General features: G+C 37.6%; 1 protein-coding gene and 1 long non-coding RNA gene across 4 annotated transcripts; both read right to left on the reverse strand.

Moving 5' to 3' along the window:
- Positions 1-357: 357 nt before the first annotated feature.
- Positions 358-9,661, reverse strand: LOC103719444 (26S proteasome non-ATPase regulatory subunit 12 homolog A-like). Of its 2 annotated transcripts, XM_008808703.4 has the most exons (11): positions 9,514-9,661; positions 8,786-8,974; positions 6,011-6,118; positions 5,821-5,925; positions 5,557-5,613; positions 5,252-5,448; positions 4,151-4,250; positions 3,975-4,087; positions 3,715-3,868; positions 3,538-3,615; positions 358-901 (listed from the first exon to the last, which is right to left on the reverse strand). In XM_008808703.4, exons 1-11 carry the CDS (start codon positions 9,514-9,516, stop codon positions 683-685), a joined length of 1,323 nt encoding a protein of 440 aa, XP_008806925.2. In that variant the 5' UTR covers positions 9,517-9,661; the 3' UTR covers positions 358-682. The 2 variants fall into 2 exon arrangements, with proteins under 2 accessions (XP_008806925.2, XP_008806918.2); XM_008808696.3 differs by lacking the exon at positions 9,514-9,661 and having other exon boundaries at positions 8,786-8,980.
- A 1,003-nt stretch (positions 9,662-10,664) lies between these two features.
- On the reverse strand, positions 10,665-13,369 carry LOC103719460. Of its 2 annotated transcripts, none has more exons than XR_001880124.3 (2): positions 13,303-13,369; positions 10,665-11,059 (listed from the first exon to the last, which is right to left on the reverse strand). It is a non-coding gene; the product is annotated as an uncharacterized LOC103719460 (long non-coding RNA). The 2 variants fall into 2 exon arrangements; XR_003388036.2 differs by lacking the exon at positions 13,303-13,369 and adding an exon at positions 11,813-13,296.
- Positions 13,370-13,858: the final 489 nt, after the last annotated feature.

The raw sequence follows: 13,858 nt of genomic DNA on the forward strand, positions 1-13,858 counted from the left end.
GTTATTAGCTGGTCGAACGGCATCAACACCACGTCCTACCCGTATATCCGTTCCTCAGAGCTCGAGGGCTCGATCCCGGCCCTGCCCGGTTCACGGCTTTCGTCCGCCGATTGCGCTTGCTTAGTAAGTTCCGGCCCAATTTTATCCGCTTGCTCACGCGCATCCGGCTTTGGTTATACTTTTGAACGCTTTTAATTTGTGTTTTGGCCCTCTTGCTCACTCAACAATAAATAAAAAGACAAAAAGCCGAGTATCAGAGAAATGACTTTGTAGAGGCCACAGCAGATTTGCCATAGAAAGCGAAGCTACCATTCTCACGGTGGAATGCTAGATCAACATATCATAACAATAATCCAATTATCTTACAATGTTGCTGCTTTAAAATTACTTAGAAGTTATGCATGGTCAATTTAATAATTTGCAACATTGGACACTGAAAACACGGAATGGTTGTTGCAAAATGGTTTAGTAAAACAAATATAATCAGTATAATAAGAATGTTCAGCTGCTACACTCTGTAAGAAGCTTGGAGCAAGCTATCGTTCGCTTAAGAGATAATGAAACAGAAATTCGACGGGGGAGAAGCAAATTGAAGCCTAGGAGGCATGCCATCTTTTTTGTAACTTTGAGACTTCCGGACCGGCCTAGAGAAAATCTCATTGTGGCATGGTAAAATACGTGACTAAGCTTTCAGAACAGCTTTGTGAACCATGGTTTCCTTGTGTATTTGGTGGCAGCTTTTTTCAACAAGGTCAAGCAGCTTCTCCAAGTTCATCGCCCAAGAGTTTAGGATGTCATTGCTGTCCTTGGCTGTCTGAAAGCAAACAACTCCCATTGGCCTGTCTATCTTCGCAATCAGGGATTTTGACACCACCATGTCTGATAAATGCTTTTCAGCTTCCTGAAAAATAACGAGAGAGAGGCATAAAACTTTGATAGTTAATTTTTTTTTTCAAAAAAAAAAAAAAAAAAAAACTACAAGCATATTCCGGAATGCAGATACATAGGATACATGGTATGAACACCAGAGAAACCAGACTTGAGATGAAAAGGAAATAAACATGAAGGAGAGACGTGCCGCTACATTTTCATGTATATTGCAAAGAATCATATGTAAATGATCTACCATACAAAAATGATGAGAATCAAAAATTTGAATGGAGATATCTATAACTCCCAAAACACTTTGATACATGGAGGGGGGCAAGGAAACATAATTCTTGATCATCTTATTTTGTGGATAGTTAGCAACATCATTGGTTCTTGTGAAGCCCCACAAAAAAGGTATAAAAACGAAAGCAGCAACCATGTCTCAACATACATACAATTCCACTATTGGCTGCTACTAATATATACATCCAAATGTAATTGGCAATTTATTGAGAACAAAGATGGGCCATGCAGCAAGATTTTAAACTTAAGCTATTCTACAGACAGCCCGACTAATGAGTTAATTGAACTGAACAGGTTTCTATTCCTTCTAAACAGGAAATTTTTTATGCATGAGACAAGAATTTACTGAACAAGACAAAAAAATAAAAAAGAAGAGGAAGGCAAAACTGCTTGGCAAGTTGCACTCTTCCCTCTCCAAGCAAAGAAATAAGCCATGCAATTGGCCTCTTAGAATTAGTGATTCAACACAATTTCATGAAGATCAGAACCAAACTATGATCCCAAAAGATGCTGCTCTCAGAATCCCTGGTGTGGGAATCAATGAACGGCAGGTACAAACAACAAACTAACTTCCGCTTTCAAGAAGCTGATGCACTAGGACCACAAATAACAAGCATGGCTGACAATGTATCTTTCTGACCCAATAATCCTGAGTTTCCAGGATCGCTGCCATCAGAATTAAATTTGATCTTTCCTAAGGAATGACAGAACCAAATAACATATATGCTACTTGCAAAGGGACTCAATGCATCCCATCATTATCATTCTTACAAGCCTCAAAGATGAACTCTGTGAGGTGGCCAGTCAACAAGCAAAGCAGCAACCTCTCATGAACTACCACACAACTAAGCTAAAGCAAGCAGCAACAGGTGCCTTCCTTTCTTCTGCCATTCCTTCCCTTAAAAGGGAAAATTGGTGGCATCTTTGTCTTAACCAGAGAGGGCAGCAGGCCCAGTAACTTACGTGCATAGGAGCCTCCGCCACCTAGGCTCTATAAACTAAGTGCTATATTTTATAACAAAAAAGTGTTCTTACCCATGCACTTCAGCTGTAGCCAAACTTGATATCCATAAATAATTAATACATTTGCTCATGCAATGATACTAGTATACTGCATCCAATAATTTAGAAATTAGGCAAATGACTTGGAAAGTCAACCTAACTGCAGTAAACATTTCAAAACTTTACATATCTAGGATGACACTGGATCAATCATCATAATTATTAGTGTCCAATATCTCCTGTATATCCCAGACTCATAGTCCACATTCTCATGTGCCAAATGGACTGCAATCCGGTGCCTGATTCTAGGTTTTAATTACCAGAACTGCCAGCAGGCACAGGTACAGTAGCAGGATAGAGATCTCTCAAAGAAATTTCGAAAAAGGAAGTATGAAAGAAGCAAATATGAGAGTACAATTCTAGAGGGGATACAAAACGGGTCTGGCAACTCTGGGTTGGAAAAAAATAAATAAACAGCTGTCAAGTTCCCGGTAGAAAGAACCCATCACCAAGTCTGTAGGCAAACAAAGTTATGATCAATATACACAACCTGCACCTTCTTTGCTAAATAAAAAGATCAGATTATGAGTTCAAACTACCACTCTAGAGGTTGTTGGGAAACAAATTAAGGAATAAAGGGTTCTCCAAATATAAGCTGACAAAAGAAAAGCTCTTTAAGTTGAAGCTGATCTTATAATGCTTCAAGTAGAGATAATGCTAAGAATTTGATCTTTCCTAAGGAATGACTACTTGATTAGAAAGTAGTGGATCACTGTTGAAAGCTAGATCCACATGAGTGTGTGATGCATAGCTAAAAAAAAAAGCCAATAGATTCTGTTGGAGCAAAATGAAGAGGTCGAACGAGATGAGCTGACCGAGCAGTCAAAATTGGCATCCACTTTTCCTTGAGGAAGGTGCTTCAATTACTCATTTATGTCAATGAACTTAATTGATTACCTTTGAATCTTCTCTAGACCTCATCATAAATTCTACAAGTATGACTTAGGCCCCGTTTGGCAGAGCTTTTGGTGGGCCAGAAAGCATTTTCTGACCCTTCAAAAGTATTGGTATCCGGTACTGAGATTGCAGACTTTGTTGCGTACTCTTTCATCTATAAGCACCATGAATTATTAACCTTCAATAACACCAAATATTTTGCAGTAAAGACACCCCAAATTTGGGACATCGTTATATTTGCATCCTCACAAGGGGATGGCTACTAAAGGGAATAGGGGAGAAGCCTAGAATCAATCACTCCGCATACCTTAGGAGTTCTAAGTGTAGTAAATAATGTCAGATATGTATGTAGGAAGAACAGATCAGCATGAATAATCATGTTGAATAAAGGAAAGGGGAGCAAACCTGTAGACTCAGGCACAACAAATCAGCAAGCCTCTTTAAGGTAATCCTTGAATAATACTTTGATACTACCAAAATATTCTGGGAAGGTGAAAGATTTGCAAATTAATAAAGTTTAAAATAAAGTAAAAATGAAAAATGAAATAGAAGAAACAAAAAACTGAGCATCAAAATAAATACATGTTCAATGATTCTCAGTTTTAGATCTTCCGCTGCCTTGGCACCCAAAGATCCTCCAGGCATATTCTTCTCATTCTCAAACTCGTTCTTATACATCTCCCAAAGACCAGTCCACTGTATCACCTCCATGGTAACTAGCTGCTTTAACAGCAGACTTAGATGGTGGCCCCACAAAGAGAACAGCATATATGAAGATCTCTCATCAGGCAAAATAATTGGATAGAAAAAGTGTGATGAAAGTAAACCAAAGAATCACGTACCGGAAATTCGGAATTTCAGAAAGATTTTTATCTTCTAGGGTAGAGTTGAGAAGGCTTGATTGCATTGGGTTATGAGGCGACAACACCAAAAACCAGCAAATTTTCCTGAGCACCTACAAAGAAAAATTTGTTCAGAAAGATATTGCAAGATTAAAAAAAGAACAGAAGGTATTTACCGGAATCCACTGTGCTGGGTCCTCTTTCACAGATGGAATATCATATATTGCTTTGTAACTACGGCAAATTTCCAAGTAGTCATCATTGTGAGAGTGATAGCTACACAAAAACAATGATCTAATTAATAGTTATCCAATCATCATGGCACCAAATGTAAATAATATCTTAAAATCAAAGTAGACTGCACTCTCTAATAGAGCATCTAATAATCAGATTGTAATGCATAAATTCCAAGCAAACAAATCGCCATAATAGAACATCTCAGAATCAAATAACAGATTTCACAAGCACAAGCACGAGTCAATATAGAAACACCAGCTCACCCATTCGTCCAAACTCACAACCAACGAACCTGGGAAATATAGAATTTTGGACTTCATAGCTATTCATTAGATTATAAAGGGTGAGCCTTGGAGCAACAGTAAGGTTGTTCTAATGTGACCTTGGGGTCACAAGTTTGAAACAACAGAAACTGCCTCTCCATGTGCAGGGTTAAGATTGCCTACATCCGATCCTCCCCAAACCCCACAATGGCAGGAGCCTCATGCATTGGGATGCCCTTTGATATAGCTATTTATTATTTTAGAGTTTTTCCAAAAAAAAAAAAAACAAAGAAACTATCCTTACACATGATGCCTCCTGCTGATGCGATTACTGCATTTAACTTGCAGATCTTAATAATAAGAAATGGAAGAAAGAAAGTAAAAATTAACATGTCAAATGTAATGAGCAAAGGAGTACCAAAGGTTATTTCGCATTCAGAATCAAAAGGGGACGGCTACATGAATCATATTGTAGTGGTACGAAAGGGAATCAGTAATCACCAATAACAATATTCAGTAAACAATCAGAAAGAAAACAGAGGACATTAATTTGAAGTCAACAAAATATTCAGTGATGAACAGTGAAGGCGAAGGAAAAGGGCACAGGTAGATGCTCGAATAGCCAAACACAAAAGCCTTTTCTCTTTTTTATTTTTTCCTTGGGGGAGAAGGGTGGGTGACTGGTTGCCTTGGTCCCAAAAGAATCAACTCTCCTCAACAGAGAATGGTTAAACAGCTTACGCACAAAACCTGATGAGCAAATAAGCACCACCATACCGAATCATTAGTTCATAGTAGATACGCTTCAACTCTAAGAGGGAAGGTATATCTGCAGGAGGCTCTTCAACAACATTATCACCTTCCTTAGGCTTTTTCTTCTCCTTTGAGGCATCTGCATCAAAAACCCGAGGACTAATTTTTCTTGACAAAATCTGCGCGCGTACATAATCCTGGCGATCTAAGCACAAACGAACCTGGAAATTGTTTGATTTGAAAATATATATATAAGTAATGGAATATGTCAGTCTTGTAACAGTATTGTCCAAATTGAGCCAATGAATGAAGGTTTAAACATGATATACTTGTTCAAGAATGAATGCTATCTTCTCTGTTTTTGCCATTGCTCCAAAAGTTTCCACCTGAAGACTAAACATTCAGTTGACAAAACAAAATAAATTGTATAATTTTAACCACTAATTGTCCGTAATCAAATACAACAAGAATCCCAAAATAAACTAAGTCTCAACCGAAGTGTAAGGAAACATTTCAGTACATCAACATAAATACAACAAGAATCCCAGTGTAAACCGATGGAATTGTCATGAGACATTTCAGCATCAACTTACAGCAATTTCTTGCATCAAATCAGCAGCCTCAGCAATAAGGCCTTGTTCTTCTTTAATCTTCGCGAGTTTTTTTATCAAGCGTGCCCTCTCTATCTCGACATATATCTGTAAACAGACAAGAAACCTAAATTGCATGTTTAAGTATATAAAATGTGCTAAAGTAGGTCTCCTCTATGTATCACATGTTCACCTTTCCAGCAGAGACACTGTTCAGTGTTTTGATTAATTCTATGCACGTATCAATATCAGGTGTCTCATCAATATAATGCATGGCTTGTTGCACCATAGCAGTGACAGCCTGCATGCAAACAACCACACAAAAATAAATTGAATAAGTACAACCAAGAAAACCAGATTAGAGCACTCAAATGGGGCTTTTCATAGGCCAACCACAAAATGGTTTTCAATGAAGAAAAATAGAAGAAGTGAATCACATAAATAGTTTAAATCAGAAATCCAGTGTCCACCTTTCTTTTTAATCCTTACTCCACCACAGCCCTAGGTGCCTGCAAAAGTAAACTGGCTCCCGGCAACACATACTACGTGTCTGCCAGGACCAAGTGTCCCCACATCCAGCAATGAGTAAAGATGGGGAACAATCCACTGACATATAAATTAAGTTCATAAACCACCATGTTTCAACTCTCTATCTCTATACTCCCTATATATATAATCTGTATGTCTGAAGTGGTGCACAGATAAATAATCTGTATGTCTGAGGTGGTGCAAAGGTGGGATATTGATGTTATAATTAGGTCGTTTGACACCTGAAATGTACTAACTACAGGTTATCATGAGTTGAAGGGTACAGCTGATGTCTGTGTTGAAAATAATCATTTGTAGTACATCCCCTGCAAAGAAATCCCAAAGAGAAAGAGAGAGAGAAGAGTTGCCCCACATGGCTATACTAGCCAACTAAATAGCACCTCACCTTCAGATGCAAATATTTCTATGCAATCACATAAACCAACTTAGCTTTTTTACTTTTCTTGGGATGAAGAAAGAAAAGTAAATCCAGGAGATGAATGGCATTTACCACTAAAAACATCAGAGCGACTGCAACCCAATATAGCTAATACATTTCCCCAACAGGCCTTGCATCCTAACCAGACTCCTCCCAAGCCTCAAGGATCCTTGCCATTCTACTACAAAGAAAATTAGGGGTGCAGGATCCACTCAATATGTTCTCCATTGAAGCGTCCCCGGATACCATCTTGGTACAAAAGTATCTTTAATTTGCTCTCAAACTTCTCTTTTACCTTTGAAGGAGGTCTATATAATAGTATTTTGCAGAAAGGGAGGGCCCGGAATAACAGAGTAGGATATATTCAACCAAAACTTAGTGTTGCATCTAGTGCTTTTTCTTACGCTTCACTCTCCTTTCAATGTCTCAATGTCTCTTCACAAAAGTGAACGAAAATATTTCTTAGGCATTAGGAAAAGAAAATATATACTAGTTTGTTTGCATGCCCAAACCCTGCTTCTTCTCTATAATTGTCTTTGGCAGCTTTTCACTACAAACTACTCTCCTTTCCACAATAAATGGCAAACTACCATTCAACTTAGTAACCCCTAACTTATCATCACATAATTACCTGAGTGTACATTCCCGCAATCCCACTTCCAAGGTATACTTGTAACATCAGGATCCTCTCAAAGAAAACTTATATTACAATTTTCAACTCTGTTAACCATCACTTAACTTGTACCATCAGGCTCCTCCCAAAGAAACCCTGATTATAATTTCCAACTCTCTTGATTCCCGTAACTCACCATCCCAACATGCAGAAAACATCTCAGACATTTATTTGTGATTTAAGGCCCCTCAAAGAGAATAAACCTTTCCAATCTCTTTGCTGCTTTAGAATGTAATAATAATAATACACGCATATTAAGTGCAGAAATTGTTATGGTGTAGCATACTAGCGTAAATAGGCCCCAATAAGGTAGGACATTTTTAAGATACCAATTTCTTATTCATACTCTAAATCATCAAGGTCGAAGGGATGCTCTAATTTAAAGTTATAAATAGGTCAATGAGAGCGAGTTCTTCAAAATCCCACTCGTCCATCATTTTATCAAAACAAATGCAGGATTTGCAGCAGACTTGAACAGACTAACAAGACTAAAATGCTTCAAGTGACGCAGAATATGGTTACGATGGATCACATTGTCATTCACTATAACATGGTAAACAAAAAGTCTGGTGAATACTAGACCCATCAAGGCACCCATATCTTCGTGCACTGGATATCCCCTCCATTATATGTGATTCAATATGGACAGTAAGGACCCTTGATCTTAAATAGATAAAGCTTTTTAAGAAGTCCTGGGAATAACTACTTAGATCATATAAAAATACGAGGACCTACAGTGAGGATAGTATAAATCCCACTAGTTGCACCCAATATCACATCTATCCAGCACTATAAATGAAATATTGTCTCATCTTGCCAAATTCCTTTTTTATAACAACTTTGCAAAAGACATGACTTTCTTCCCTTCCAAGAAAATACTACATTCTATATGCATTGCTATCCTATCCTCGGATCTAGTTCTCTGCATTCCTTTGTTTGATACATATTTTCTACCATTTCAACCTTGTGATGATTTTGGGCAAATGTGCTTTGCACTGATAAAAATCTAACAGTGAACAACATAAATACATAACATGCCAACATACGTTATACTTCATAACAAAGCTGAGGCACCTCGGTGACCTTAAATTTTGATAACCCAGGAACATGCAAAGAAGACATACTAAAAACATAGTTCACCTGCATCTAGAACTGCACTTTTGATTGTACATACTTATGAGCTAACAAAAATATCATCAAGGTGGTTTTGCTGCACTAGGTTGGCCAGTATCAAAGGAAAAAAGAATTCCAAATGTAGCCTGCTCTAGCAATTCGATAAATTAGATCTATTTAAACTCAGCAAGAAACAAATTTTCCAAACACTTCACCTGCTTAAGCTGGCCCCTCCTTTTTGACAGAAGAACTATCTGGTCGTTCAGAGTCTTCCATGCACGGGCTTTGTAACAAAGCTCCACAATGTCAGTAACAGCTTTCTTGGTTCCGGCAACATCACCAGCAAGCCTCATTTGCTTCTCAACATTCAAGAGGGACTCTATCGCAGCATCGAGATTCTCTTCCTGCATCAAGCAACTATGATGTCAGATTCCTACATAAGGAAGCAAGCAATCATCTGGTACTGAAAATTACGGTATAAATATCTAATACCACTAACGATATATTCACAAATATCAGTAATACAATAGTACAATGGTTCATATTATATAGAATAGAAATTATTTAAAAAATCCGAAGATACTACAAGTATAGAGAACATTTAACATCTCTAGATTCCTCCTGTTTTCACGGAATTTTTACACCAAGAAGCAAAACTTCCTTCATTGTTCCCCTCTTCCAACAGGACTGTGCCTCTTGATTCAATTGATCGAAACCTAATGCAAATGCCATGTTGGGATCTTATAATTGACAGACTTATACGCATAAAGCTTGGTTTCTACAATAAACCATGGAACAACGATTTCAAGAACAGATTGGACAAACTGAGGGCGATCACAAATCGTAGTCGTATTCAGGGATCCAAGAAATCAAAAGGCGAGTCCCTCATTAAACAGAAAGATAGACTAAGAGATCAAGATGTCGAAGAAGCAGAGACGTTCACCATCTTTGAAGCGATTGCGTGACGACGAGGAGAAACCCTAGAGAGAGAGGCGGAGACTTGGGCTGGAAGACAGAGGGTTCTCTTCCCAGCTCCTGAGTGCTGCCTCGTCTCCAAGGGGAAGGGTTACAAAGTTTATTTGTTTTAAATTAAAGCGGCCGATCGGGTCGGATCATGGTCCAATCTAGGCCCGGATCAAGTTTAGACACGTCCCAGCCGTTCGCTTGGAGGATTTTGTGGGACACAGAACGAGAACCTCCAAATTGACATTTGTCCGGCCCAATTGAATGCACCAAGGAGGCAGGCCAACGCAATCGCTGAGGGAGACCTAGAGGACCAGGTAGATGGTTGAGCACGAGGGTGGAGACGCCGAGGTATCACCCAAAGGCAAACAGGGCAGTAAATTGGATGGCTTCTTTTTATCAATCGATATGATGTTTGAACCGATGCAATGTTTAGCTAAAGAATTTTTCTAAATCTGCTATTTTCTAATTCTTTTAGATATATTCAAGCATGTAGATTGGATGGCCTTTTTTTTGTAGTTGATCACTTCAGTAGAATATTTTAGACCGATACAATGTTTGCTTAGAGAACTTTTCTAATTCTGTTATTTTGTAATTCTCTTAGATATGTTCATATTAGAATAGTATGGAGCATATAGATTGGATGGCTTTTTTTTTTTTGTGGTTGATCACTTTGGTAGAATGTTTTAAATCGACGCAATGTTTGCTTCGAGAGCTTTTCTAATTCTTTTATTTTCTAATTCTCTTAAATACATTAATACTAGAATGGTATAGAGCGTCTGGAGAGATCGGCATCGGCAACAGCGGCGGGGCATCTGCGTTGGCCTAGTGGATGGTCCAAAAAATTAAAGTGTTTGTTTTTCAGAGATCAGCAGAGGTTTGCAGATTTAGAATGCATCCAAAGCTGCACACAGCAGCCCTCGTACAGACACGAAATCACAAGCGACTTTGACGACAGTAGAGAGAGTTCGACATTTTTACCCTCTTTCCATCTATGGCCTTGGTTGCACTGCAGTGGTCTGAACCGATCTGCTCTGCTCTGCAATTTAGTCTCTTGATCTCACTCACTAACAAGCACAGGACAGTTCATTGACCCTTGCAACATCCAATGTTATTCTCTATAACCAAATCTAAAGCTCACCGATTCTAAAATACATGGTATATCAAGTGTTACAAGTCACTCTAAGAAAGAATAACTAGTCAAACCAAATATAAGCTCCCACAAGAATTATTTCTCCTTACTAAATTCGAAGCTACGAAACACTTCATAAAACAACCAAAGCAAGTGTATAGTACCTGAACTTGGACTGGTAGTTGTACAGACGCATCACTAGACAAATCTCAAAGGTATATACAATATCAGACTAAATAAAATAAATATACAACATGGGAATACAAAGTGTTCCGTTTGAGCTATTTTGAAATTTTCCCCTTTCAAAATGGAAGTCACAAGCAACAGACTTGAGGCAGATAATGTCCCTTCAGTGAAAACTCAAACTGCAACCAAGCAATATTGGACTTATTCCCTGCCAATGTATCACAACACCAAAAATTAGAATTCATTATTTTTTCAATGCCAAACCAAAAACAGAAAACTAGCAAAGGAGAGAAAGGAGAGGTAACATTCTAAAAAGTAACATTTCTAGGATGTCTTAAATCGAGCTTGATTTCCTTGATCTTGGTCCCCAAAAGTCATGTTGAATTGGTAATGGATTATTTTAATGTTAAGAGTTCTAAACATCTCATTCATAGTGCAAAAGAGCACATCTCAAGCAGGTTGGTATTGCCAATGACAATTGAAACTAATCAGCAAATACCATCACAGCTTCAAATTTAAACTATTGAACAGTCTATGAAAAGAAATAAGGATCCATGACCAACCAAAAGTTTGATACAGTGAAACTTCAGGAGTACACACCCTACAGGTTGACATGATACTGCAAGATGGGATTCTGACAAAAGGTCATCTTAGGTCCATGCAATTTGGTCCTGCATGGAAGATAATAGAACTATGATTTAGATTCTGACTGGAAGGGTTGGGGACCATGTCCGCATCTTCTTCTTTTTTTTAAAAAAAAAAAAAGGACCCGATTATGACAACCAGCACATTAGCTTTTGAAATAAGATTGCTTTTGGTAAGCCAAGCATATGATAGCAACAGATTTCCAAACTGATAAAGCAATTTATGCCGATCAAAAAAGAACAGTTGAACATAGATGTAGTATAGGATGAGGAACCGTGAAGATGGCAGATTTATAAATGGCATTAGGAGACTTCACCTGATGATATTGATGCCTTAACACTTAACAGCAGATATCAGATGGAAGAAACCACAGCGAAAGGCCTCATCTTTGTCATAATTAAATGTTTGATACCTAAGGAGGATACCAGTATTTAATATTACATCTTCCTTAGGTATAAATCAGAATTTTGGATTCATAAAACTTTTTTCGGATAGAATTGCGGACTGAAAGAGTGAGAAGCCATATAACATTTTTTGCATCGCTTAGGAAAATTGACAGAATACTGAACTTTAAATGAAAAACAAATTTTATTTTGCAACTGAAAGAATGTCTTATCACAAGATAAATGATTCACCAAAGTGAACTGCATATAGTAGTATATACAGCAGTGCACTGGATTGTGATATAAGAGAGAGAGAGAGACCGCTACAAAAAAAAATCAAGAATTATCACAACTATCCAAAGTCAAGTTGCAAAATGGTTTGTAATGAGTTGGAATTTGAAATGAGAACATAATCAATTGATAGTACAAAATCGTCAACTGATCATTTATCAAAACCAACCATAATGCAAAAGTATTAATCCTCATTTCCATGTTTAGAACCTATCTATCTTAGGAAAGGTTGAAGAAATCACCTATTCTAGTTTCATTATATGCATGTGCATAACATGAGGTTTATATGCAAGACTGCCATGTCGCTGAAACAGCTCATCAATTCTTTTGCTCATATCTCCAACAACTCTAAATTAATTGGAAAAAAAGGCAAGTTGCAAAAGAAACAAGGTGGTTATGAAACCCAATAGTTTAAGTGGGGTTTGGGAGGGGAGAGCAGGGTGGAGAACACAGATCAATGCTGGATGTAGGCTTACCTTGAGAACCAAAAGCAAAAATTCAGGGCTTGCTTGGCATTTTCTTTTTCAAAAAAAAAAAGAAATGTGGACTAGACTGAACAACAAGTGCAATGAAATGCTTTTTTTTCTAAGTTTTTTGTAAAATCTTTAGAGCTTTTGGCAGCTACGATTTATTGCTTTAAAAAAAAGAGAGCGGAAATAAAAGCGAGTAGCATAATTTTTGCAAGTGCTATCTTCACCATCAAGCTGCATGTGGTATTTCACTAATATGTAGAGAAACAAAGCCACAAAATCAACAATGATACCAAACAGTTAGTAAATTTTTGATAAAGAAGGGAGAAAAAGGTGTCTAGATTTTATGAAGAACTGAAAGGTGATTATGGATTTCAGCAAGATCAATAATCAAATTATCCTACAGTCTAGGAATTAGCTGAATAACAGTCCATGAATCTCAGACATGCATAAAATTTTCACAAGGATAAATTACATTTTTGTTTCGATCCGGTATACTAGTGCTGGTATGATCACAATGTGGATGAATTACATTTCACACAAAAGATTTAAAACTTACAAGCATACCAAAACCTTCATAAGTGCAGAATCCTCTGAAGCTATAAGAAACCCAAACTACAAGCAAAGGATGACACTAACAGAAAATCAACAAAATATCCTACCAGGAGAAGCCAGGTCTGCACAAATTCCTAGGTTTGACCATCCTGCTTAATCCCAGAGGTTGAAATAGCTAGCGAGGGAAATAAGGACAGAGGAAATCAAGCTTTTAACAGTAGAACTTGAACCATGAAACCAGAAATAAGCAACTAAAGTAGAATGGAAAGGCAAAAGTGGAGAAAATAACCAAAGAAAATTAATTGTCTGAAAATATTACGTGCAAGCAAGGAAAAACAAGGAATCTTATATTTTTTGATCCGATTGGATCCATGAACCCAGAGAAGGAAGGGGACAAGGAAGAAAGCTGAAGACAGAATCCAACCCAAAAAAAAGAAAGCAATGAGAACAAGAACAAGAACAAGGGTACCTGAAACTATGTAGCTTAGAAAATCGAACATTTTAAAGCCCATTAATGAAAACAAAAAAATGAAGTTTTGATTAGAAATTAAGAGTAGGACGATAAATCTAGAAAAGAAAACCTTTTGCAAGGGCAAGGTCAAACCATAGAGAGAGAGGGCTAAAAACAAGATGAAGAACAAGAAGAACGAGAAGGCTACCGAT

This window comes from Phoenix dactylifera, chromosome 11 (assembly GCF_009389715.1).
Source record: "Phoenix dactylifera cultivar Barhee BC4 chromosome 11, palm_55x_up_171113_PBpolish2nd_filt_p, whole genome shotgun sequence".
Lineage (NCBI taxonomy): Eukaryota > Viridiplantae > Streptophyta > Magnoliopsida > Arecales > Arecaceae > Phoenix > Phoenix dactylifera.

Bases quoted from the DNA above. Each gene is read 5' to 3' on its own strand.
- LOC103719444 (XM_008808696.3), bottom strand. From the start codon at position 8,980: ATGCAGGAAGAGAATCTCGATGCTGCGATAGAGTCCCTCTTGAATGTT. The intron at 6,119-8,785 runs GTGAAGTGTTTG...GTTTGCATGCAG, and splicing joins GGAGGGGCCAGCTTAAGCAG to GCTGTCACTGCTATGGTGCA. The intron at 902-3,537 runs GTTTGCTCCCCT...GTTATTTTTCAG, and splicing joins TGTTGTGCCTGAGTCTACAG to GAAGCTGAAAAGCATTTATC.